Raw genomic sequence first — 27,280 nt, 5'->3', positions numbered from 1 at the left:
GGTCTCCTGTTCTATCTTCAGGACCTGTGGTGACATCACTGAGCTAATCACATGGTCCATTACCATGGTGATGGATCATATGATGTACCATGTGATGACCACAGTGATGTCACCACAGGTCCTTTGACAGGTCCTGAAGATAGAACAGGAGACCGGCAGCTGCGCGATCAACTGGAGGAGGTGAGTTAATTTTTATTTATTTTTTTAACCCTCATTGGCACTTCCCACTGCGCCACCAATGTTTATTATACTGGGGGGGGGGGTGCTCTCAATGTTTATTATACTGGGGGGGGGGCGCTCTCAATGTATATTATACTGGGGGGGGGGCGCTCTCAACGTTTGATATACTGGGGGGGGCGCTCTCTATGTTTATTATACTGGGGGGGGGCGCTCTCAATGTATATTATACTGGGGGGCGCTCTCAATGTTTGATATACTGGGGGATGGGGCGCTCTCAATGTTTATTATACTGGGGGGGCGCTCTCAATGTTTATTATACTGGGGGGGGCGCTCTCAATGTTTATTATACTGGGGGGGGCGCTCTCAATGTTTATTATACTGGGGGGGGCGCTCTCAATGTTTATTATACTGGGGGGGCGCTCTCAATGTTTGATGTACTGGGGGGGGCGCTCTCAATGTTTATTATACTGGGGGGGCGCTCTCAATGTTTATTATACTGGGGGGGCGCTCTCAATGTTTATTATACTGGGGGGCGCTCTCAATGTTTATTATACTTGGGGGGGCGCTCTCAATGTTTGATATACTGGGGGGGGCGCTCTCAATGTTTATTATACTGGGGGGGCGCACTCAATGTTTATTATACTGGGGGGGGCGCTCTCAATGTTTATTATACTGGGGGGGCGCTCTCAATGTTTATTATACGGGGGGGGGGCGCTCTCAATGTTTATTATACTGGGGGGCGCTCTCAATGTTTATTATACTGGGGGGGGCGCTCTCAATGTTTATTATACTGGGGGGGCGCACTCAATGTTTATTATACTGGGGGGCGCTCTCAATGTTTATTATACTGGGGGGGCGCTCTCAATGTTTATTATACTGGGGGGCGCACTCAATGTTTATTATACTGGGGGGGGCGCTCTCAATGTTTATTATACTGGGGGGGCGCTCTCAATGTTTATTATACTGGGGGGGCGCTCTCAATGTTTATTATACTGGGGGGGCGCACTCAATGTTTATTATACTGGGGGGGCGCACTCAATGTTTATTATATTGACCTTCTACTAAGCATTCTGTAGTCAGAATGCTATTATTTTCCCTTATAACCATGTTATAAGGGAAAATAACACAGTGAATAGACTTTCATCTTAGCAACCAAGCGTGAAAATCGCACCGCATCCACACTTGCTTGCGGATACAATGCGATTTTCACGCAGCCCCATTAACTTCTATGGGGCCTGCGTTGCATGAAAACGCACAACATAAAGCATGTTGCGATTTTCACGCAGCGCACAAGTGATGCGTGAAAATCACCGCTCATCTGCACAGCCCCATAGAAGTGAATGGGTCCGGATTCAGTGTGGGTGCAATGCGTTCACCTCACGCATTGCACCCGCGCAGAAATCTCACCCATGTGAAAGGGGCCTAAGGGTGAATAGGACAAGGGTTCCAGCCCCTAAGGGGACTAATAGTAAGTGAAAATAAAACACAAACACTAAGGCTACTTTCACACTTGCGGTAGTGTGATGCGGCGGGCAGTTCCGTTGTCAGAACTGCGTGCCAGATCCGCCGATCTTGATGTGACTGAAAGCATTTATGAGATGCATCCGGATGCGGATCCATCTCACAAATGCATTGCAAGAATGAATCCATGTCTCCGCTTGTCATGCAGACAGACGGATCCGTCTTGTATCTTTGTACACATTTTTACCGGCATGCGCAGACCGGAAGGACGGATCCTGCATTCTGGTATTTTGAATGCCGGATCTGGCACTAATACGTTCCTATGGGGAAAAATGCCGGATCCGGCATTCAGGCAAGTCTTCAGTTTTTTTCGCCGGAGATAAAACCGTAGCATGCTGCTGTTTTATCTTTTGCCTGATCAGTCAAAATGACTGAACTGAAGACCTCCTGATGCATCCTGGACGGATTACTCCATTCAGAATGTATGGGGATATGACGGATCAGTTCTTTTCCGGTATAGAGCCCCTGTGACGGAACTCTATGCCGAAAAAGAAAAACGCTAGTGTGAAAGTACTCTAAAATATTAAGTTTAAATCCCCCCTTTCCCAATTTTACATATAAAAAAATATATACAATAAACATATTACATAGCGCTGCGTCCGAAAAGTCCAAACTATTAAATTATTAAAAAATATCTCCTATGCGGTGAGCATTCGCCATTGTTTAGTCACCTTGTCACCCCAAAAAATAGGATAGGACTGTTCTATTATGGGCCGAACGTTTCATAAAATGCGAAATGCACGTGGCTTTTTTGCGTGGTATTGAGTATCGCAATACTTTTTTATGGTGATGAAAGCGAATCAAAATTTGGGTATTGAAACAACCCTACGCCGAACTGATCGTTGTCACGATACCAAAATTTTCATTCGGTTTTGATTTGGCGACTAAAAATATAATTTGGCTCCTAAATTTTTCAGTTCAGGAGCCAATGGCTACTAGGTATTTTTTTTAGTCTGGAGCCCTGCTATCAGAGGCCGGCGCAGGCGGCGCGATGACGTCATCGCGCCGCCTGAGCCCTGAGCCGTACACAGCGCGGGACACAGGCCAGAAGAGGCCTGCATCGCTGCAAAGGAGGTAAGTGTTTTTTTCCTTTTTTTTTTTTTTTTCTGTACAATACTGATGGCTAGTGGCACATGATAGGAGAGGCCCTATGGCTAGTGGCACATGATAGGGGGGGGCCGCCTATGGCTACTGGCACATGATAGGGGGGGCCGCCTATGGCTACTGGCACATGATAGGGGGCCCTATGGCTACTGGCACATGATAGGGGGGCCCTATGGCTACTGGCACATGATAGAGGGGCCCTATGGCTACTGGCACATGATAGAGGGGGCGCCTATGGCTACTGGCACATGTTGATGGGGGGCTTAGGCTACTGGCACATGATTAAGGGGCATCTATGAGGGCACATTTCACTGGCACATTATTGGGGGACATCTATGGGGGCACTTCTTACTGGCACATTATTGGTGGCACTATAGGGGCATCTACTGAGGCCACAAATAACGGTTATTTTATAAGGGGGCTCTGTATAGAGGCATTTTATACTGGGACACATTGTGTTGGGTACTATGGAGAAGGGGGGAGAGGACTACTACGGGGCACTGAGAAGGGGTATTTTATGCTTACAAATTATGGGGGACACTGAGGACATCTACTGGCGCACTATATATCGGGCATTTTATACTGGTACATTATGGGGGCACTAGGGGGGAGAAGAGCACTATGGGGGCATTTACTGGGGTCACTATATAGGGGTATTTTATACTGGCACATTATGGAGGCACTATGGGGACATTAGCTCAACTGGGGACATTACAGGGGGGTATTTTTTGCACTGACACATTATAAGGAGAATTATTTCTACTGGGGGAAGGCATTATGGTGGGCGTTATTACTCCCCCATGGTATGACCCCCTAGTAGCAGCACCAGCCTCTCCCTGCTCTGCTGTCCCTCTGCCCCTTCTCCAAATACTTATTATGAAATCTTTCTCATTAGGATAAAACACATCAGCTGTACCGAGCCACCGGCCAAGTGTTGAAGTGGTGTCCGAGACCCCCAAGGGCCAAGCCAAGTAATTGTAAGTTTTCATATGAAATATGTTTGTTATACACATATAGCCTACACTGTCAGGTGTCACCCAGGGGGGGTGACACCATTTTCTACCGCACCGGGTGACACCAGCCCTAGCAACGCCACTGGGTAGACCGGCTGCACAGCCTAAATCTGTGGAACTATTTTAGGCAGAAAAGCCATGCTTGCGGTCGGCCAAATGTGACTTCCATGGAATTCGGGAACCCCTGCTCGGATCTGGGTGATTTTTAGATATCTTATTTGTCCAGTTCAGAGCTATCCATGGATGTATAATGGGGATATGTGGGGTTTTGAGGTGTTTTCTGTGTTTTGGGAAAAATGTGTGTTTTCTGCCTGTGAGTGATTAACTGCTTAGCGACTTAGGACGTACCGGTACACCACGTTTGCCGAGTCCTTAAGGACTCAGGACGTACCGGTATGTCCTAAGTTTAAAAATAGATTACGGCGCGGCGGGGGTTAATAGGAACAGGATGCCCGCTGAAATCATTCAGCGGGCATCCTGTCACAATGCCGGGGGGGGGTCATGTGACCCCCCCGTATCTGCGATCGCCGCAAACCACAGGTCAATTAAGTCCTGCGGTTTGCGGCTTTTACCTGGTGCCGTGGTGGTGCCATCGGGTCCCCATGGGGCTGTGGGGGGGACCCGATGGCATGGAAGGCAGCGCGATGCCTTCCTGAGGCATCTGCGCTGCCTTCCGGTGATGAGCCTGTGAGATCCAGCCCACACTGTATTACTCATACAGCCAATGCATTCCAATACAGAAGTATTGCATTGTAAAGAATTAGACCCCCAAAAGTTTAAGTCCCAAAGTGGGAAAAAAAAGTTTAAAAAATAAAGTTTCCCCCCAAAAAATTTAAAGTTTCAAGTAAAAATAAACAAAAACGTCATTTTCCCCAAATAAAGTAAAAAAAAAAATTGGTAAAAAATAGGGGGGAAAAAAAAGTATACATATTAGGTATCGCCGCGTCCGTATCGACCGGCTCTATAAACATTTCACATGACCTAACCCCTCAGATGAACACCATAAAAAATTAAAACTGTGCTAAATAAACAACACCTCATCCCGCAAAAAATTGGCCCCGAACTGAGACAATCGCCCAAAAAATAAAAACATCTATGGCTCAGACTATGGAGACACTAAAACACCATTTTTTTTGTTTTAAAAAAAGCTGTTATTATTTATCGAACTTACATAAATAAATAAAAAGTAAACATATTTGGTATCGCCGTGTTCGTATCGACCGGCTCTTTAAAAATATCACATGACCTAACCCCTCAGATGAACACCGTAAAAAATAAAAAATAAAAACTGTGCTAAATAAACAATTTTTTGTCACCTTACATCACAAAAAGTGTATTAGCAAGCGATTAAAAAGTCACACGCACCCCAAAATAGTGCCAATAAAACCGTCATCTCATCCCGCAAAAATCATACCCCACCCAAGGTAATCGCCCAAAAACAGAAAAAATTATGGCTCTCAGACTATGGAAACACTAAAACATGATTTTTTGGGCTTCAAAAATTAAATCATTGTGCAAAACTTACATAAATAAAAAAGTATACATATTAGGTATCGCTGCGTCCGTATCGACCGGCTCTATAAAAATATCACACGACCTAACCCCTCAGATGAACACCATAAAATTTTTTAAATAAAAACTGTGCTAAATAAACCATTTTTTGTCACCTTACATCACAAAAAGTGTAATAGCAAGCGATCAAAAAGTCACACGCACCCCAAAATAGTGTCAAGAAAACATATTAGGTATCGCCGCATCCATGACAACCTGGTTTATAAAAAAATAATCACATGATCTAACCTGTCAGATGAATGTTGCAAACAACAAAAAATAAAAACGGTGCCAAAACAGCTATTTCTTGTTATCTTGTCTCACAAAAAGTGTAATATAGAGGAACCAAAAATCATATATACCCTAAACTAGTACCAACAATACTGCCACCCTATCCCGTAGTTTCTAAAATGGGGCCACTTTTTTGGAGTTTCTACTCTAGGGGTGCATCAGGTGGGCTTCAAATGAGACATGGTTTGGCTGTTAACCCTTGCTTTGTAACTGAAAAAAAAATTCTAAAATGGAAAATCTGCCAAAAAAGTGAAATTTTGTAATTGTATCTCTATTTTCCATTAATTCTTGTGGAACACCTAAAGGGTTAACAACGTTTGTAAAATCAGTTTTGAATACCTTGAGGGGCGTAGTTTCTTAGATGGCGTTACTTTTATGGAGTTTCTTCTCTAGAGGTGCATCAGGGGGGCTTCAAATGAGACATGGTGTAAAAAAAAAAAACAGTCCAGCAAAATCTGCCTTACAAAAACCGTATGGCATTCCTTTCCTTCTGCGCCCTGCCGTGTGCCCGTACAGTAGTTTACGACCACGTAAACTACAGAATCAGGGCCATAAATATTGAGTTTGGTTTGGCTGTTAACTCTTGCTTTGTAACTGGAAAAAAATTATTAAAATAGAAAATCTGCCAAAAAAGTGAAATTTTGAAATTGTAGCTCTATTTTCCATTAATTCTTGTGGAACACCTAAAGGGTTAACAACGTTTGTAAAATCAGTTTTGAATACCTTGAGGGGTGTAGTTTCTTAGATGGGGTCACTTTTATGGAGTTTCTACTCTAGGGGTGCATCAGGGGGGCTTTAAATGGTAAAAAAAAAACAGTCAATCAATTTTGAATACCTTGAGGGGGATAGTTTATAGAATGGGGTCATTTTTGGGCGGTTTCTATTATGTAAGCCTCGCAAAGTGACTTCAGACCTGAACTGGTCCCTGAAAATTGGGTTTTTGAAAATTTCTGCAAAATTTCAAGATTTGCTTCTAAGCCTTGTAACATCCCCAAAAAATAAAATATAATTCCAAAAATGATCCAAACATGAAGTAGACATAGGGGGAATGTGAAGTAATAACTATTTTTGGAGGTATTACTATGCATTTTAAAAGTAGAGAAATTGAAACTTGGAAATTTGCAATTTTTTACAAATTTTGGGTAAATTTGGTATTTTTTATAAATAAAAATGATATTTTTTTAACTTCATTTTACCAGTGTCATGAAGTAAAATATGTGACGAAAAAACGATCTCAGAATGGCCTGGATAAGTCAAAGCGTTTTAAAGTTATCAGCACTTAAAGTGACACTGGTCAGATTTGCAAAAAATGGCCAAGTCCGTAAGGTGAAATAGGGCCGAGTCCTTAAGGGGTTAAGTTAGCCCATTATGTTTGGTAATTGTATCACAGGCAAAGCCTATTGTGTTTGGTAATTGTATCACAGACAATGCCGATTGTATTTTGTTGATTGCGTCACAAACAGAGGGAGGTGATTGCTGGGAAGGTTTCAATTCTGCAAATGCATGTGATTGGCTAATGTTAAACTGTTGCAGTCTTCCACAAGGTTCCGCAGGGGGAATGTCCCTTGCTGGAAGACCTGCATAAAAGGCTGACATGTAACCCCATTAAAGAATTCCTGTTTTCCCCTTAACATAGAACCTTGTCTCATGTGTGGGGGGAAAAGGTTGCATCTACACTGGGGAATGCTATGCGCTGTATACTTCCCTGGGTATAATCACTGAGCTCTTTTAAGAGCTTGTTCCTGCATCGCTCTCTGAAGGAAGAGAGGTTTACCCACTGGAGCCTGGAGCCTTGTCGCAGGTCCAGGGTAGGAGACGGCGAGAACCCAACCAAGCTGCCGTGGTTCGTAGGGTCTGCAGTGCTAACAGTGTCAAGTGGAGTGCTTGGAGCCCTCGGGAAGCACTACGAGCACCCATCAACGGAGGGTTGCCAGGAGATCTGTTACAAGATGAAAAATAAATAAAAGAACTTACTTCTCCTGCTCCAGACAGCGCTGACACTCCAGTAATCTGGAGATCCAGCGCGCTTTTCCTGCGGCACTGCACTGTGAACTGATGTTGCACATCATCAGGTCATAATTAGGGATAAGCAAATCGACTTTGCCTGTTTTATCCAAGGTCGATTTGCATTAAACTTTGCTGTAATATTGTACGGATCAGGTTCAGTTCCAAGTAGTACCTTGGAACCCAACCGAGTTCAGTATTAAGGTATTTTTCAGTAATAGTTAATTCACAAAGTTATTACATAAAGTCTCGTGAGACTTTGCAAAGTAATAACTTCAGCTCACCGGAGCCAGTACATTCTAATACTGTACTGAGCGGGAGCTCCGTACAGTATTACAACAAAGTTTTATGCGAATCGACTTCAGATGAAGCGTCCGAAGTAAATTCGCTCATTCCTATTCATAGTACGCGCACCACATCCTGACGCTGTATGCAGTCAGGACTAAGCAGAGCGCTGCGCCTGCAAAAGCCCAGGGAATGGTCCCACTGTACTAATGAGCGCGTTCATAATAGAAGCGCTCATTACTATTCACTTTTTAAGATGTACTGCCATTTCACCCCCCACACACCCCTTTTTTGGGGGAGGAGAGGGGAATACGTCTTATAAAGCAAAAAATCCAGTATGTGATCATGCTAACATATGTGACATTGATCATGTGTTTTTAATGTTTAGATTCTGTTATGTCTAAGGTGACATGCGTAAACCTTGTCATATCTGCTCTGCTTGTAGATGTTTTACTGTTGGATCCAATAAAAGTTACATTTTAACCGGACGTTGTGCTGTAATCGTCCTGCTACATTTAAAACCTAATTTGATCACTTTTTGATATTTGTGGAATAACAGTTTCTCTGACTTGGCATTAAGCCCCTCTCTTCAGTAGATATACTGGTCGGTCTACATTCCTTTAGCTTGGTCTTCCTGGTTGAAGACGGAATTTTTACTTTTGTTTGTAAAGCTTCAGGTGATCAGGAAGTGAAAGAGATGAAAAATAGCTTGACTGGTCAGGAGGCTGCAGTCTCTCAGCATGCTGGAAGGAAGGTGATCCACACCTGAACTGGCACATACACCTCACCCAACCATGGAGGACTTTTGTAGGAACTATTTGGAATTTATGGTGTGTCTATGGGATAAAATCTGGCCTCCAGAGACGATAAGGGAACCGTCTGCGCCTACCATAGCACATAATACATCCGGCATGACTCCAAGTGTGGACATTGTCAATGTTTTGTATGACTTTGAGGCCAGAGACCAGCAAGAACTGAGTGTGCAAGCCGGAGAAGAACTCTGCATTATCAGTGATGAGGGGGATTTTATAATGGCCAGGAAACTAACAGGAAACATGGAGGTGGGACTGGTGCCGGCAAATTATATATCGTCTTTAAGTTTCAACCCTGATCCCCTCCATAGCACTAATGCCAGCCATTCAATGACCGACATTACTGGTCAACCCAACAACTACTGCTTTGATAGCAACCCCAATCTGAGCAACGAAGCGTAAGTAGCAATATGATAACACACTGCCATTTACATTGCCTTCTCTTCTATAGCTCTGTTCATTCCAATCTTTCTGGTTCATAAATATAATGCTAGAGTTTCAGTAAAGACTGATAAAAGAAAGACAATGAGGAAGTAAGGAGAATGTATCTCAGATTAGACTAAGCCACGCTGGGACTGTAGAAAGCTGGGTAAAGAAACCTTTCTTTGTTCTTGTCTACTTGTTTGTAAAATCTAATATTTTATAAAAACGCCCCGAGGTGCGGGACTAGACTGGAGTGTGGAGAAATAGTGGCCTCTTCACTTTCGTTTATGCCGTACAGTATGTTGATTGCTGTGACACCCTAGGACTACGTTCAGACAGAGTGGATTCTGCACGGGAAGGTCTATATCAGGCATCCTCTAACTGTAGCCCTCCAGCTGTTGTAAAACTACAACTCCCACAATGCTCTGCTGTAGGCTGATACCTGTAGGCTGTTCAGGCATGCTGGGAGTAGTAGTTCTGCAACAGCTGGAGGGCCGCAGTTTAAGGATGCCTGTTATAGTGCAAAATAAATGAAGGAAGATTACTGTGGATACTGGTACGGAGAGGAGGTGGATCTCGCCATTCTCCTTACGAAAGGTTAAGTGTGCAAGATGGTACGGATTTCCATTGCGGATTTACTGTGTGAACTTGGCCTTTGCAAAAACTACAGAAATTGTCATTATCATGTATCATATCTGCCCATCCAAAGAAATTATCATCATTTATAATAATAATCATCATCATAAAAAAATACAGTATATCCGATGTAATAGCATTACTACTACTGCTAATAGTAATAATATTATTAATAAACAGTAATAATACTGGTAAAATTACTACCACTGCTACTAATCATAATAGTAGTAATAATGCTATTAATAATAATAATAATAATAATAATCATAGGCACATTTGGCTTTGACGTGAGGCCATTCATCCTTGGTATGAAGTTTATGCACCTGCCATGTTTCTGGTTGGTGATGCCCTATTATACAGCGGTCTCTCAAGATAAAATATTATTAATTGGTTCCAGGGCGACGATTGTAAGTTGAAACCACTGTAAGTTGATTAATCAGTTCCAAAGCCCCAAAATGTCATTCAAGATGAGAGAAATTAAGATTTAAAGGGAACCTGTCACCAGGATTTTGTGTATAGAGCTGAGGACATGGGTTGCTAGATGGCCGCTAGCACATCTGCAATACCCAGTCCCCATAGCTCTGTGCGCTTTTATTGTGTAAAAGAAACTATTTGATACATATGCAAATTAACCTGAGATGAGTCCTGTATGTGAGATGAGTCGCATATGTCGCGGGATCAGCTCATGACCAGACCCGTGGTTTGATCATACTTACCAGATCTACACCGCTGGCACTGCAGGTCCTGGGTCTCCCCTCATCAACAGCTGGACATGACCGCTGGCCACGGCAGTTAGGGTACTTTCACACTTGCGTTTTTTGTTTTCCGGCTAGAGTTTCGTCCTAGTCGCTCAATACTGGAAAATAACTGATCAGTTTTATCCCCATGCATTCTGAATAGAGAGCAATCCGTTCAGGATGCATCAGGATGTCTTCAGTTCAGTCTTATTGACTGATCAGGCAAAAGATAAAACCGCAGCATGCTACGGTTTTATCTCCGGACAAAAACTGAAGACTTGCCTGAATGCAGGATCCGGCATTTCTTTTGCATAGGAATGTATTAGTGCCGGATCTGGCATTCAAAATACCGGAATGCCTGATCTGTCCTTCTGGTCTGCGCATTCACAGACTGGAAAAAGGGTGAAAAAATTAAATATCTGATCTGTTTTTCCAGCTGACACTGGAAAGACGTATACGGCATTTCAATAAATTTGTCTGACTGATCAGGATCCTGATCATTCTTACAAATGCCATCAGTTGGCATACGTTTTGCCGGATCCGGCCGGATCACTCTGCCGCAAGTGTGAAAGTAGCCTTACCAGCATTTCTAGGATGTTATTATGGGCTATCAGAGGACATTACAGGGATAAAGGTATACCAGAAGAGAACTACAACTCCCAGACATATGGAATCAGTAGACATTATAAGGAGAAGGGTATAACAGGAGAAAACTACAACTCCCAGCATGTCCAGACTGCTATTATAGGGCATCAGTTGAAATTACATGGAGAGGGAGAAAATAGGAGAGAACTACAAATCACACCATGACCAGACTGTTGTTATATGGCATCAGTAGACATTATAAGGAAATGGGTATAAGAGGAGAGGACTACAACTCCCAGCATGACCAGACTGTTGTTATGGGCTATGAGAGAACAGTACAGGGAGTGAGTATAAGCAAAGAACTACAACTCCTAGTAATTGACAACTTATAGAGTAAGAGAAGCCACTAACCTCTCCTCCATGTACAACACAGGAGCTCCGCCCCTTCACAAAGGTCTTTCCCCATATCTCTGAATGCTGAGCTCTCTCTTACTGCACTGGTCACATGATTATGACATCACTCAGGTCCTTCACCGCCACTTATCTCTCTCCAGCTTGTCATAGCTTATTGACTATGTTGCCAATAAGATTGCACCCTCCCTTTCCTTGTGTGCAGTGCTGGACATAGGACAGAGTCTGTCTATTGTGCCAGTGCCTCTGAAGGCAGGGGTGTAGCCTTTCTGCTGCCTGAGGCAAAAATTTAAACACCCCCCCCCCCCCATACCAAATTTTTAACCTAACCCTTTCCATCCTAACAATACATATATCACTACAAAACATACATGGTAATACAGCGCCACATGCCTCTTACATCCAGTGACGTCTCCTTTGATGAAAATGTTCTCTTTCCTCATCTTCCCCATTCAGAACAGACCGCTATGATGATTTTTCAGCCATTTCTCATCTCTGCAGTTTGACAAAAAAAATCTTAGTTTTCTACTTTTCCATCATCCACCCACCATCTGGACAAATCATCCTACTACCCCCAATATTGTGCCGCTGTGCTCCCCAATATTATACTGCACAAACAGATAAACCCCCTGACAAATACTAGTATTATGCAGATAGTGCCCCCAATACTGTGCCCGCTGTGCTCACCAATATTATACTGCACAAAAAGATAAACCCCCTGATAATACTAGTACCATGCAGATAATGCCCTTCAATAATTATTGGTACACAGTGTACTAAAATAATTGCTCCCAGCAAATAGTGTCCCTGACACTAATAGTTTAAACATTATGTCCTCCAAAAATAACTGTGCTAAGCTGATACTGTGCCAGGGTGCCCCCACAGTAATAGTGCTCCCAAAAGTCACACCAATAGTAATAATTATCTGCTAGAGCGCACTTGTTAGTAATAGTGCCCGTACAGGACTCCCAACATGTCCCCACTGTGCCCCAGAAGTAATAATGCTCCAATAGCGGCCATACTAGTAATCATGTTCCCCATAGTCCCCCAGTAGTAATAAAGCCCACCATAATCCCCCCCAGTAGTAATAATTCTCTTTATAATGTGACAGTAGAAAAACACCCCCTTATAATGTGTGTCAGTTCCAAAAATACCCTCGTTGAGCTAATGTCCCCATAGTACCCCCATAATGTGTGCCAGTATAAAATACCCCTATATAGTGCCCCCAGTAAATGCCCCTATAGTGCTCCACTCCCCCCTTCCTCATAGTGCCCCCCCATAATTTACCAGTATAAAATGCCCCTATATAGTACCTTAGATGCCATCAGTGTTCCCCATAATTTGCCAGTATAAAATACCCCTTTCTTAGTTCTCCAACTAGATACCCCCATAGTGCTCCTCTCCCCCCTTCCCCATAGTGCCCCCATTATGTGTCCCAGTATAAAATGCCCCTATACAGAGCCCCAAGTAGATGCCCTCATAGTGCCCCCGATAATGTGCCAGTATTAAAATACCCTCTTAGTGCCTTCAATAGGTGCCCCCATAGTGCCCCCCATATAAAATACTCCTTCTTTCTGCCATCAGTGGATGCCCCCATGGAGCCCCCAATAATGTGCTAGTAAGAAGTGCCCCTAGATGCCCCCATAGGGCTCCTCTCCTGCATTGTGTGCCATATAAAAAATAAACACATATACTTACCTCCATGAGGCTGGCAGCGATGCGATGCAGGCCTCTTCCGGCCTGTGTCCCATGCTGACATCATAACGCCTGCAGCCTATCAGAGGAAGGGAGACGCATCTCGCTGCACTGCCGCAGCATTCATCTGTATTGCTGTCCTGAGGATGGCGAGACAGATGAATATAGAGATGAGCACGTCCACAATTGAAGCGCTTATCTTCATCTGCTCTGCTGCCCCCCACTTGTCACCAGGGCCACGCCGCCTGAAGCTATCGCCTCACCTCGCCTAATTGGCGGTGCGACCCTGTCTGTATAGTGTACATATCAGTTCCCCTGCTGCTGCAGGTGGCTGGCCCCTAGGGCACATCCATGCTTCCCTCGGGGCACATCATAATGTTGGGACTCCTGCCTGATGGTAATTGGGGTGCTCTTGGTGCTATGAGTGTTGTACGGGTGCAAGGCAGGAGATATAGGTGCTGTGGCCGGTGTATGGTGCTGGAGTCAGTAACCAGTCCAGTTATAGAAAATAGATAAGTCTCTCTTTACTACAGTGCAGAATAGGAGTTGTAGTACATCCAATGATATCAGGGCACAGTTCCAAAGCAAGTCACAGTGCAGTCTATTCCCAATAGCTGTACAAAGGCAAATGACAACAATAATGATAATAGGAGTAGTTGTCCCTGAGCTCCTTCTAAACACTTTACAACCTTTCCAAGATGATTGCAGACATGTAAAACTCTCGAACGGCGGGTACATAACCTACAGTCAGCCAATCCATTATATATAAGTATGAAAGGTGCCGTTAACTGTTCAGGGGTTATCCAACCCCTATAATGCCCTCCAAACTGCCTGGGTCCCTCACACAGGTAATACCTTGCTCCCCGGCACCCACGTCACATCTGATGCCCGCACACGATGCTACGAAGGCTCGTTTCCGTCACGGCCTACCATTGGCTACCCCACCATCACCGGATGTTTTCATCTGCATGACAGGGATATGCAGGGGCGGCCGTGTGGGCATCAGGAGCGAAGCAGGTGCCAGAGAACGAGGTAAGTATAACTTGTGTGAGGGGCCTGGGAATTTTGGGCGGCGTTTTAATGGTTGGATAACCCCTTTAATCCTTCTACAAGCAGGAAAGTCTTTAGGTCATAACGAGCAAATAACTTGCTAACACACATGGCCTTGTAATCTTAGACAGTCTATGAATGTCTTCTCCAGCTTTCCCTCAAGGATTGTTCTCTCAACAGGAATGATGCTTCTCCTGGAGCTGAACTAGCATCTCCCCTGAATGGCAAGCAGAGCTAAACTGAGGTGGCTGATGCAATCCTGACTAGAAAGCTCCTCCCTCAAAAAGGAAAGAAAATTCCCTTTGCTGAGTTAGGGCATAATTAACTAAACAGTGCCATCTGCAGGCAGCTTTTGGGAATAGGGACAAAGCATAGTACAAAACATGAACAGGTTAAATAACATCAAATCAAGAACAATTTGCAAGTACCCTGTTGTGGTTTACTGCACTCCCTGACTCAATATATTCGTAATAGACAGGGCATGTGCCTTGTTCCAAAGAGCTGCCCAAGTGCCATCCATCCTGAACCTAAGGGAAAATCCTGTTTGATATTTCAGTCTATGTATAGCTATTGAATAGTGACTTGTCCAGTGCCAAATTACAACCCAACAACACCAGCCAAATCCCATTACTAACAACTTCCCTTTAGTTTGTCATACTTTTTGTAAATCGCAGAAGTTACAGGTGAATCATTCCCTAATCCTCATTCTTTCTCAACTTCTCTTTTCCCACAGCTGGTATGTAGAAGTTTCCAATAGACTAGAAGCAGAGAGATTGCTGTTGTCCCCTCCTAATGTCCATGGCTCCTACCTGGTCCGCCCTAGTGATACCAGTCTTGGACTCTTTTCATTATCAGGTAAATGTATGAAAAAATAGTGGACACCAAGAGGGTGTGTCCTGGAGAACAGTGTGTTCTGGGATCAGTGGGATTTCTGAGGCCTCAGTTGGGTAATATATGAGCCTGACTTTGTGATCTTCTTTGGCCATGGCTTGACTACATTGCTAAGAATATTCATTGAGGCCATGACATATATACTTTCCTACTTTTGTAATGCCCCCAAAAATAAACCGTTATAAATAATACAAGCAGAATTTCTCCCAATTCCAGCACCAGCAGTGGTCCTTCAATAAATAATAGTGGCAGCAGTGGGCTCTTATAAAGTGTTCACTTAGTGGTTCTCTTTCAATGAAAAAATTCTGACTGCCTCCAGCCACCACAAGGGGGAGCTCACTGTATAAATATTTATACATTTCCCAATTAGGGCAATTATTGGAATATAAATTCCTATACAGCAAGCTTTCCCTAGTGGCTGCTCTGTTGGATGTACAGTGCAAAAAGTTGTGCCTATTTTGTGATCCAGCCTTCTCAGAGACAGAAACAAGGAACCAGGAAATATTGAGTTAATTTTTAACCTTGAGGCTGCATCATGTAGTAGTGCTAACTCCCGGGTCATGTGGTTATAATTTCCCTCTACACTGTTTATGAATTCTTCAGAGATATCCTTGTAGTTTGTGCATCCTCTGGTCACAAAGACAATCAAAAGCAAAACGTCATTCCAATTTTTATAAGGAAAGTGTCGCCTATAATTTTATTTCCGCCAAGGAAAACCAGATAGTAAAAATAGCAAAGGACCGGCACTCACTCTGGAATTCTTGCAAAGTATTTCTTTATTGCCACATGTCACAAGGGCGGCCATCTTGCCTGAGCTCTTAGAGATTTAGATTTAGAGATATGCTTTACAGCACTCATCCTGGGCCATAGACACAATGGACAGAGGGGGGCTCATTGAACTTTATGGGAGATTTTTCTAGGCAGTAAATAGTAGTAAATACGCTGTGATATTACCTATTGTGAATGGTCAAACTATCTATCTCTATCTATCTATCTATCTATCTATCTAATCAAATCAAATAAGCTTTATTGGCAGGACTAAATACATTTTAGCATTGCCAAAGCAAGTGAGAAATAATTGGGTAGGGTTGGGGGATGGGGACATATACAGGGTGGGGGTATAGGAGTCCATGGTATATCAGGCTCCTCTCAGTCTATGGTAGGCAGTAATATATTGTGCTGCTGTGGCCGCTGTGTAATCCTCTTCCCCCAGCAGTATGGAGAGTCTTTCTTCCTCCTCCATGGAGATGAAGTCTGGGCAGAGATCAGACAGTCTCCTGAAGTGAGTCTCCCTCACTGCTGAGTATTTAGGGCACCGCAGCAGGAAATGAGCCTCATCCTCCACGGACTCCTGGTCGCACTGCTGGCGCAGTCTGCTCTCCCTGGGCATGTACCTCTATCGGTGACGCCCGGATTTAATGAGCAGGCTGTGGGCGCTTAGTCTGTACCGACTCAGGATCTTAGTCTGTACCGACTCAGGATCTGGATTGGGGAGTTTCTCCAGATATGGGTCCAGTTTGTACTCCCTCTGCAGGCCCTGGTATACTGTCAACTTCTGTGATGTTCGTATGTCGTTCCTCCAGACGCTGATATACTCTTCTTTGCTCTTGCGTATCGTCCTCTGGATTTCGCCCTTTGTCAGGCTATATTGGTTGATGGCTTGGGCAGGCTGGGTTTGGGTGAATTGTTGCAGGGTGCTTTTTTTTTCTGGGGCTTCTTGGTGTAGCAAGGCTTTGTGACGGTAGGAGTTGGGACTGCCGCTCTAATGATGGGCTCTGAATGATAGCGCCCTCTTCTGGACAGCAAAGTAGAGTGGGAATCTGCCCAGTTCTGCTCGACAGGCACTGTTTGAGGTGCTCCTGTGGACCAGGAGAAAGTGTTTGCAGAGTTCTAGGTGGAAAAGTTCTGTTGGCCCAGAGTCCCACTTTGCCCGGTCTGGGTATATGTCTGGGCCCCAGACTTCGCTGCCATACAGGAGGATCGGGGCGATGATGGTGTCAAGGATTTTTAGCCAGACGGTCATTGGTGCTTTAAGGTGATACAGACGCCTTCTGATGGCATAGAAGGTTTTGCTCGCCTTGTCTTTCAGTGTTTCCATGGCTTTCTTAAAACTCCCTGATTGGCTGATTTCTAGGCCCAGGTAGGTGTAGCTGTCGGTTTCTGAAATTGGACAGTTGTTTAGAAGGAAGGGAGGACGCCCGTCTGCTTTTCGGTTTCTTTTCTGGAATACCATGATGTTGTTGTTTTTTTGGATTGATGGGCAGTGCCCACGTGTTACTGAACTTCTCCAGGATTTTCAGGTTATCTTGGAGACCTTTCTCAGTTGGCGATAGTAGCAGAAGATCATCTGCACAAAGGAGAAATTTCACCTCTGTGTCATGGAGGGTGAGATCAGGTGCTGTGGAGGACTCCAGAGCCGCCCCAGCTCATTGATGTAGATGTTAAACAGGGTTGGACTGAGGCTGCAGCCCTGTCTGATTCCTCGGCTCTGCCGGAAATAAGCCGTTCTCCTCCCATTTACCTTCACGCTGCATCTGTTCTCAGTATAGGAACTTCTGATGACATCATATGTTTTTCCTCCTATTCCGCTTTCAAGAAGTTTCAGGAATAGGCCCGGATGCCACACTTAGTCAAAGGCCTTCTTAAAGTCCACAAAGCAGGCATAGATCTTTCCATGCTTTGTATTATGGACATGGCTCTGCAGGGTGTAGATGTGGTCCGTGGTGCGGTGGTTTGGTATGAAGCCTATTAAATCATCCAAAGGATGAGATTATGTGTGCCGAAGAGTTATAACACAACCAATTGAAACAAAAGACACTCATGTACAATTATAACACAAATATTGTATTCAATAATAAATATAACAGACCATAGACAATGATAAAATGAGTAGCAGCAGTGCAGACAAGTGCTGCGATAAGCAGCTCAACCACCTGACTCTGGGTAAATTAATCCAAAAATCCAACAGAGGAATAGGGAAACAGTGTATGCTGCACTGAGCAGGCAATATAAACCCTACCCCCAATACACGTACAAGCCTCCAACCCCCACAGATAAACATACAACAACTGCAAAATAGGAGCCAGAAAAAAGGGTGAAATAACAGCACCTATAACTAGCCCATAAGCAGTATGGAGGGACAACAATAGTAGTAATAAACGTTGAATAAGAAAAAAATATACTATACTATAACATATTACCTAGAGTTGATAGGAGGCACAGATGGAACAAACCCAGGTCTGGCAGAGAGCGCACCCCGACGCACGTTTCGCTCCGCCCTGAGAAAGCGGAGGATCCTCTTATTCAGGATACTGCAGAGGAGTTTTCCCAGGTTGCTGCTGACGCATATCCCTCTATAGTTGGCTGGGTCGTACCTGTCTCCGCCCTTGTGTATGGGGGTGATGATGCCTTGGTTCCAGCTCTGGGGGAAGTAGCCGGCACTCAGCACAACATTGTAGAGTTTTACTAATGCAGCCTGGATACCTGGCGGGCTCTATCTATCTATCTATCTATCTATCTATCTAGTTATCTATCTATCTACTATCTAGCCCAGTGATGGCGAACCTATGGCACGGGTGCCAGAGGCGGCACTCAGAGCCCTCTCTGTGGGCACCCGCACCCTGGAAAAATCTACGGTGTACCAATATGCCTTAGAGTTTTCCTGCCATTTATCAGCACAGGGCGCGCCATGAACAGCACAGGCACCGCATTGAATGTAGGCAGGCTATTATAGCTAAATGATAAAGTACATGGAAGATATACTATATTGGACTGTAGTATTCAGGTTACATTGCCGTGTTGGCACTTTGCGATAAATAAGTGGGTTTTGGGTTGCAGTTTGGGCACTCGGTCTGTAAAAGGTTCACCATCACTGCTCTAGCCTGTAATGATAAAAAGATGACTGCTGAAAAGTGATCTGTACAGACCAAGTGGCACATATTATTAGGCATAATGGCCAGTGTGAAAACAGTGACATTGATATTCAAAAGTAATATCAGCAAAAATTCTTCAAAAATATGTATAATGTAAAAACTTGATTTAAAGAGGACCTGTCACCTCTCCAGACATGTCTGTTTTATAAGCAGGGAATTTTACCAACAGGGCAAACAATTAAAATGCACCCCCCCCCCCCCTTAAAGGGGTTGTCTCACTTCAGTAATTTGCATTAATCATGTATCAGTATCATATATGATAAGCTAAGATACAGTGGCTCAGCCAGCAGTATCATACACAGCCTTTGGCTGCTATTAGTAATATTTTCCTTTTAATCTACCACTGCATTTCCAGTAACAGCCTTCCCAGCACACGATGACATCACACAGATATGCTATTTTGACCTTCTCATCATGGCAGATGTTTGCAGACAGGTTTAGCTTGGCAGGAAGTAGCCGCTAAGCCTGCCGGTCTATCAACCACCTAGAACATGGCGTCACTTTCCGCTGCTGCTGTTAAGATGCCAGTCATGGCGTCCGTGGGCGGGGCGTAGTGGAATGGGTGGAGGGTCAGGGGCGTTGCTAGGGTCGAACAAGATCCGGGCCCAAGCCCCAATGAATATGGCCCAATTCTCTAAGCCCCCCTCCCCCCACACCGCATTTTGCTGTACTTGCTATACAGCCCCATACCTCTTACATCCAGTGACGTCTCCTTTAATGTAGATGTTCTCTGTCCTCGTCTTCTCCTTTCAGACCTTCAGACCAGACCACCATTTTCCACCTATTTTTCGTCTCTGCAGTTTGACAAAAAAAATCTTAGTTTACTACTTTTCCATCATCCTCCCATCTTCTGGACAAATCATCCTACTACCCCCAATACTGTGCCGCTGTGCTCCCCAATATTATACTGTAGAAACCGATAAACCCCCTGATAATACTAGTACCACACAGAGCCCCCCATATAAAATACCTCTTCTTTGTGGCCTCAGTAGAAGCCCCCATAGTGCCCCCCAATAATGTGCCAGTGAGAAGTGCCCCATAGATTCCTGCCAATAATGTGCAAGTAAGAGTTGCCCCCATAGATGCCTCACAATCATGTGCTAGTAACAAGTGCCTCTCCATGCCCCCCCATCATGTGCCAGTAACAAGTGCCTTTCCTTCCCCCCCAATCATGTGCCAGTAACCAGTGCCTCTCTATGCCCCCCATCATGTGCCAGTAACAAGTGCCTCTCCATGCCCCCCCCCCCAAATCATGTGCCACAAGTATTGTCCTGTATACAAATAAAAAACATTTATACTTACCTCCATGGCAGTGATGCGATGCAGGCCTCTTCCGGCCTGTGTCCCGCGCTATACGGCCTGCACCAGCCTCTGATAGGCTGTGGGCCTTGTGCCGGCAGCCTATCAGAGGAACAAGGAAGGGAAACGCATCTCCCTCCTCTGCCCCACCGCAGCACTTCCATCTGTATCACTGTCCTAAGGACGGCTATACAGATGACTATGGAGATGGGCGCTTCCAGAATGGAGTCTGCCCTGACTCTCACTATATTCTTGGAGGGGGGGGGGGGGGATTGACCCGTTTCCCCCCTGGATCTGCAAGTGGCTGCCAGCCTGTAAATAGATGCCGACGGTGCCGCCCTCTTCTTGCTGGAGACACGCGCCCCGTGCGGTCACACCCCTCGCCCGGGTGTAGAAACGGCTCTATTTATAAGTACTTGCTTTCCCCATGTAATAGCAATTTTGGAGCGTCTATTCTTATGACTCTATGTTGAACCATTCCTTTATTTTTTTCTTCTAGAAGTTATAAATAAATTACTAGCAGTTTTTATTGAAGGTCCAGATGGGTGTTACCAGTTGGATGTGTGTTCCCAGTGGTGTGCCAAGGAGGGGACGGCAGTTTGCCCCGGGTGCCAGCTCTCAGGGGAGTGTTGGATGCAATGAGCGCTTCCACCACTTCAGATGGAAGTGCTCATAGCTAGAGCGCCGGGAAGCTGGCAGTCCTTTCACTTACTGACCACTCAGCTCCCTGCGCTTCTTCCCTCCTCCAGGATGCTGCACTAAATAGTGAAGCAGGGAGCCATCTTCTCTCTGCTTCTCACCATTCAGCCCTGCAGGCACAGATTGTGATGCTGTTCTGTGCAGGAGGTGTCCGGGTGCACTCCTCCCACACAATACTGCAGCGCGATCTGTGCCTGCGGGGGAGTGCTGGAGGTGAGCTGATCATCAGGAACGAGACAAGGTGAGTATTTACAGTTTTTTTTTTTTTTTTTATTAACACTGAAGGGGCACAGAGAGGGCATTACTACTGTGAAGGGGGCACATTGAGGGCATAACTACTGTGAAGGGGGCACAATGTGGGCATAACTACTGTGAGAGGGGCACAATGAGGGCATAGCTAACCAGATTTTCAGCCTCTTATGTAAAACGTTAATGGATGAACAAAGAGTTTAAGTTTGAGAGAACCCTGAATTTTTTGTTTTGTTTTTTGCTTTTTTGCTTTACTTTATTACTTTAGAAGACCTGAACAGAACAGCATCTTCTTGACATTCTTCTTACTTGTTTTCAGTTCGCAATGAGAATAAAGTCACTCATTTCCGCATCAACGTGAACTCCAAGATGGAGTATTACTTGCAGAGTGGAAGAAGCTTCAAAACCATCCAAGAACTTGTGATCTTCCATAAAACAAATTGGAAACTTCTGAAAAGTCCTCTGCTGCAGCCGTGTATGTTGGAGGTAAGACTGATTTAATACACTGTATATAGAGAGTGGCAACATATGCACTATAGCATACAGCAACTCGAACATTCTGACCAGCAATGTATATGACTGGGAGTGGGGTGTGTCCTGTATGAAATCAGTTATGGTGTGTTTATCTAGGGTGGGAACAACCAACATTCTACATAGGAGAAGTGAGATAGTGAAATACAGAAGGTAAAAGATCAGCTCCTCACAGGTATAACAATACATGTTCAAGGAGCAGTATTATAGTAGTTGTATTCTTGTATATAAGTGACAGTATTATAGTAGTTGTATTCTTGTATATAAGTGGCAGTCTTATAATAGCAATATTCATGTACAGTATAGACCAAAAGTTTGGACACACCTTCTCATTCAAAGAGTTTTCTTTATTTTTATGACTATGAAAATTGTAGATTCACACTGAAGGCATCAAAACTATGAATCAACACATGTGTAATTATATACATAACAAAAAAGTGTGAAACAACTGAAAATATGTCATATTCTAGGTTCTTCAAAGTAGCCACCTTTTGCTTTGATTACTGCTTTGCACACTCTTGGCATTCTCTTGATGAGCTTCAAGAGGTAGTCACCTGAAATGGTCTTCCAACAGTCTTGAAGGAGTTCCCAGAGATGCTTAGCACTTGTTGGCCCTTTTGCCTTCACTCTGCGGTCCAGCTCACCCCAAACCAACTCGATAGGGTTCAGGTCTGTGACTGTGGAGGCCAGATCATCTGGCGCAGCACCCCATCACTCTCCTTCATGGTCAAATAGCCCTTACACAGTCTGGAGGTGTGTTTGGGGTCATTGTCCTGTTGAAAAAAAATGATGGTCCAACTAAACGCAAACCGGACTCATAGTCCTAATACTGTGGTAATCCAAAGTACCAGCGACCCTGCTGTAGAGAATGATGGCCCACCTGCTGCACTACAAGTAGGGTTGCCAACTGGTCGGTACTCCACTGGCAAGGCCAGTATTTTGCTTAGGCTCCATTTGCACATCCGCAATTTCGTTCCGCATTTTGCGGAACGGAATTGCGGAGCCATTCATTTCCGGGTCCACATTTCCGTAAAAAATAGAACATGTCCTATTCTTGTCCGCAATTGCGGACAAGAATAGGCATATTCTTTTAGTTCCTGCGATGTGCAGTCCGCAAATTGCGGAACGCACATTGCCATGTTTTGCGGATCTGCAGATCCGCAAAACACTTACGGGCGTGTGAATGAACCCTTAGACTGATACCGCTATTTTTTTTTTTACCGGCAATAATGATTTTGTCACAATTTTCGACGCTTTTTCAGTCAGCTGCTTGGCGCTGACTAAAGAAGTGGAGGGAACAGAGTGCAGCATGGCATAGGAGGAGGACCAGCCTGTGTATTGAAGTGGGAAGTGCCTGTAACCGGAGCCAGTTAGGAGTCCCTGCTCTCAGTGGCGTAACTAGAAATGACTGGGCCCCACAGAAAATTTTTGAATGGGGTCCCACCTCCCAGCTTCTTCTTTGCAACCCCTTCCTCCTGTGCAACCCTCACTACTGTGGCTAGTCTTGATCGTTCTCTCAGACCAGGCTTGGCAGCCGTTCCGTCCGTTTCCTACACGTATATACTGTATTTCATGTCGCTCTATATACTATTACTGTATATAATATAATTGTAAAATACTGTTGTGGGGAACCTGACAATAAGATCTATTAGTTCTACTCCTCCGGCCCCGTGGCAGCTGCTCTAACTCCATATATGACTTGCGAGTTCCTGCTCTATGTCCATATATAGTATGGAGTCAGTGCTTCTGGGAGTCCCTGCTCTACCTCCATATATGGCTGTGTCCATATATTGAGTCAGTGCTAAGAAGATGAAGGGGGTATACTCAAGCACTGTCAGTATACTTGGGGACACCCTGTGTGTTAAACTTTTATTTAGTTAAAAAAAAATAAATAAATTGTCTCTGACAGGTTTTGAACTCCTGAACACCCGCATTGGAGGTAAAGACTAACCGCTGAGTTCAATACTAATAAATGTGAGATATTCTCTAGCTAAAAACCTTAGTAGAATTTTCCCTTGTAATTATGTACTCTTTTATTTACTAACTATAAACAGTTAAGTTTTACTCTCTGGTTAAAGGGATTCTGTCACCTGCCCTCAGCCAAAAAACGATTTTAAAGCAGCCATGCAGCACAGCTTACCTGGATTAAGCTGTGCTCTTTTATCTTGAAATCCGTCCAGCAGTTACTTCAAAAAACGACTTTGATCAATAAGGAAATGCGTCCTGAAGGTGCCCAGAGGGGCGTTTTTTTCTTCTTAGTGAGCCCAGTACCGCTCCTATTTCAGTGCCCAGCCCGCCTTCCTTGTACTTCCTAACCGCCGCCCCCAGCCTGCCACAGCCTCTCCTGCCTCTCCTCCCCCTCCCTCACGCCGAACGAAGTCTCGCACAGGCGCAGTACCCACTGAGGGCTGCGCCTGTGCGATCATCAGGAGACTGAGGGCGGCAGCTTCATCTTCATCACTGGGCATGCGCCGAGCCCAGTGACGTCCGATGTTAGCTCTTTCCCTCAGTCAGCCTGGTAGGAAGCGCAGAGGATTGCCGATCGGCTGATGCACGCTGCGCTTTCTCCAGTCTGCCTGCCTTTACTTAATATAATAAGACCTATTTCGCCCCAACAAATAGTTATTTCTTTCCTGAAGGGAGGGTGGGGAAAGAAATCGCTGGCCGTCTTCACTGTGGCAGGCAGACTGGAGAAAGCGCAGGGTGCATCAGCCGATCGGCAATCCTCTGCGCTTCCTACCAGGCTGACTGAGGGAAAGAGCTAACATCGGACGTCACTGGGCTCGGCGCATGCCCAGTGACGAAGATGAAGCTGCCGCCCTCAGTCTCCTGATGATCGCACAGGCGCAGCCCTCAGTGGGTACTGCGCCTGTGCGAGACTTCGTTCGGCGTGAGGGAGGGGGAGGAGAGGCAGGAGAGGCTGTGGCAGGCTGGGGGCGGCGGTTAGGAAGTACAAGGAAGGCGGGCTGGGCACTGAAATAGGGGCGGTACTGGGCTCACTAAGAAGAAAAAAACGCCCCTCTGGGCACCTTCAGGACGCATTTCCTTATTGATCAAAGTCGTTTTTTGAAGTAACTGCTGGACGGATTTCAAGATAAAAGAGCACAGCCTAATCCAGGTAAGCTGTGCTGCATGGCTGCTTTAAAATCGTTTTTTGGCTGAGGGCAGGTGACAGAATCCCTTTAAAGGATAAAGTCAAGCAGGGTATTGAATGCTAATTGGCAACCAACAATGTACTAGTAGTGACTAGTACCCTTCCTTTGTAGGTCAATACCCTTCCTTTGGAGTCAATAGTTGTTAATATCTACTAAAATTAGACCTAGTGCAGGGAGAAAGTTTAGCTGAGCCTATAACTGAGGAGGTGAAGCGAAACATTGACTCATCATGGACTAGGATGTGCCCCCATTGTCTTATAGGTGTGGGTCCCACTATATCGAGAACGAAGCCCCGCAATGTGGTGGCTGGAGGACTCCAGTCCGGCCACCACCAAGCCGGCTCCCCATAGAAGTGAATGGGAGCGTACCGCGCATGTACGGCCCCCGCTACTATTCTTTTCTATAGGGCCGACAAATATCCAAGCCAGCGCTCAGCTATATTCACCGGCCCCAAAGAAAATGAATGAAGGGCGGATGTGCATGTGCAGTGCACCCTCCTTCACTTGCACGGCTCCATTTTCGATATAGGTGCGGGTCCCAGCTGGACCCGCACCTATAAGACAATGGGGCATATCCTAGCAATATGCTCCCATTGTCCATGATGAGACAACCCCTTTAAACTCAGGAAGAGTCCGGTACTAGATGGCCTGACCAGAAAGAGTTCTATTAAAAAGTCAGGGACTTGTTAGCTCCAGATCTGGTGCAGGTTTATAACAATTGTCTTTCTGCAGGGAAGATGCAAGAGTCTCACTATAAATCAGTCTTGGTTCTCCTGGCAAAGAAGGGAACTCTAAAAGATAATAAAAACTGGCGTCCATTGACTCAATTAAATACTGATTATAAAATTCTGGCCAAGACATTGTATTACAGGCTGAGTGAGGTAGCGGATGATCTGATAATCACTAACCAGACGTGTGGTGCGAAAGGCCGGACTATAGAGAACTCATTACTACTGGTCAGAGAAGCCATGACATACATGAAACAGCATGGGGGAGGAGCGTACCGTATAGTGTACGGTTAGACCTGAGTAAAGCCTTTCATAAATTCTATGATGGCTACCTGTACTAGGTGTTGATGGAGTATAGCCTTCCTCCTCGCTTTGCACAATGGCTTCAGGTTCTCTATAATGAGGCTGTAAGCCAGCTTCTGATTAATGACCACCTAGGACTGTAATAGCGAACCTTTTACAGACTGAGTGCCCAAACTGTAACCCAAAACTCACATATTTATCACAAAGTGCCAACACAGCAATGTAACCTGAATACTACAGTCCAATATAGTATATCTTCCATGTACTTTATTATTTAGCTATTCAATGTTCTGCTTGTGCTGTTCATAGCGTGGCCTGCAATGATGAAAGGCAGGAAAAGTTTAAGCCCTATTGGTACACCTTAGACTTTTTCGAGGGAGTGGGTGCCCACACAGAGGGCTCTGAGTGCCCCCATCTGGCACTAGGAGATCTCTTCAGGATCATGTCAGGTGTGAGACAGGGTTTTTAGCCCACTATTATATGTCTTTCGTGTCGATCCTTTCTTGAGCAAATTGCAGAATAATAAAGATTTTCAAAGGCTGAAATGTCATCTTCACCTATGGAGTTCTGCACCTATGGAGACGTTGTGACGCTCCTGGTGTCTTCTAGAGGTGATTGCACAGAACTAGAACAAGAAAAAGAAGAGTTCTCCAAAGTGTCTAATTCGGTGGTGAACATGGAGAAGAGTGAGGCTGGGGAATGACAGCAATGTCTTCTCTGTGCCCTGACTTATTGGGGATGTAAGATTACCTCCGCCAACCCCACCAATACGTTTGTCCCTTTCCCCCCTTCCCCCGGAATTAATACTCTGAAACCGACTACTTGGTATAAATGGCCGCAACGGCCCGTTTATTAAAAAACCACCACATTCTCCTTCAACTTTTAACACTGAAAAACATAACAGTGAACACATAACACAAAATTAAAGTGCAATAACATTCCAACACTGTGTAAAGGATCCTAGAAGGCAACCCAAGCAAGCTGCGTTCATCACACCCCATCTCCACTTGACTTTTTACCTTACCCTCGGCCGCAGTCACCGACCCAAGGGCACCAAACCTTCCAAAATTCTCTCTCGATAAACCCCTGTAGGCCTTTTATCCCCCAACAGGAGCCCCACCCGTCGGCTTACCAACCTCCTGAGATGCACACTCCAACGTGTCATGCACCTGTTTAAAACATTGAATTGCCGTCCA

General features: G+C 44.9%; 1 protein-coding gene across 1 annotated transcript in view; it reads left to right on the top strand.

Annotated features, from left to right (window-relative positions):
* The first annotated feature begins 8,509 nt into the window (after positions 1-8,509).
* Positions 8,510-27,280, top strand: part of SRMS (src-related kinase lacking C-terminal regulatory tyrosine and N-terminal myristylation sites) — a 45,528-nt gene continuing 26,757 nt past the window's right edge. The window contains exons 1-3 of the mRNA XM_044272848.1: positions 8,510-9,159; positions 15,032-15,153; positions 21,688-21,854. Coding sequence (XP_044128783.1) covers positions 8,744-9,159; positions 15,032-15,153; positions 21,688-21,854 — 705 coding nt within the window. The 5' untranslated portion in view covers positions 8,510-8,743. The remainder of the gene's footprint in view (positions 9,160-15,031; positions 15,154-21,687; positions 21,855-27,280) is intronic.

Source organism: Bufo gargarizans, unplaced genomic scaffold, assembly GCF_014858855.1.
Source record: "Bufo gargarizans isolate SCDJY-AF-19 unplaced genomic scaffold, ASM1485885v1 fragScaff_scaffold_136_pilon, whole genome shotgun sequence".
Lineage (NCBI taxonomy): Eukaryota > Metazoa > Chordata > Amphibia > Anura > Bufonidae > Bufo > Bufo gargarizans.
The sequence above is the reverse complement of the archived record's forward strand: the minus strand, read 5'-3'. Positions and strand labels throughout refer to the sequence as shown.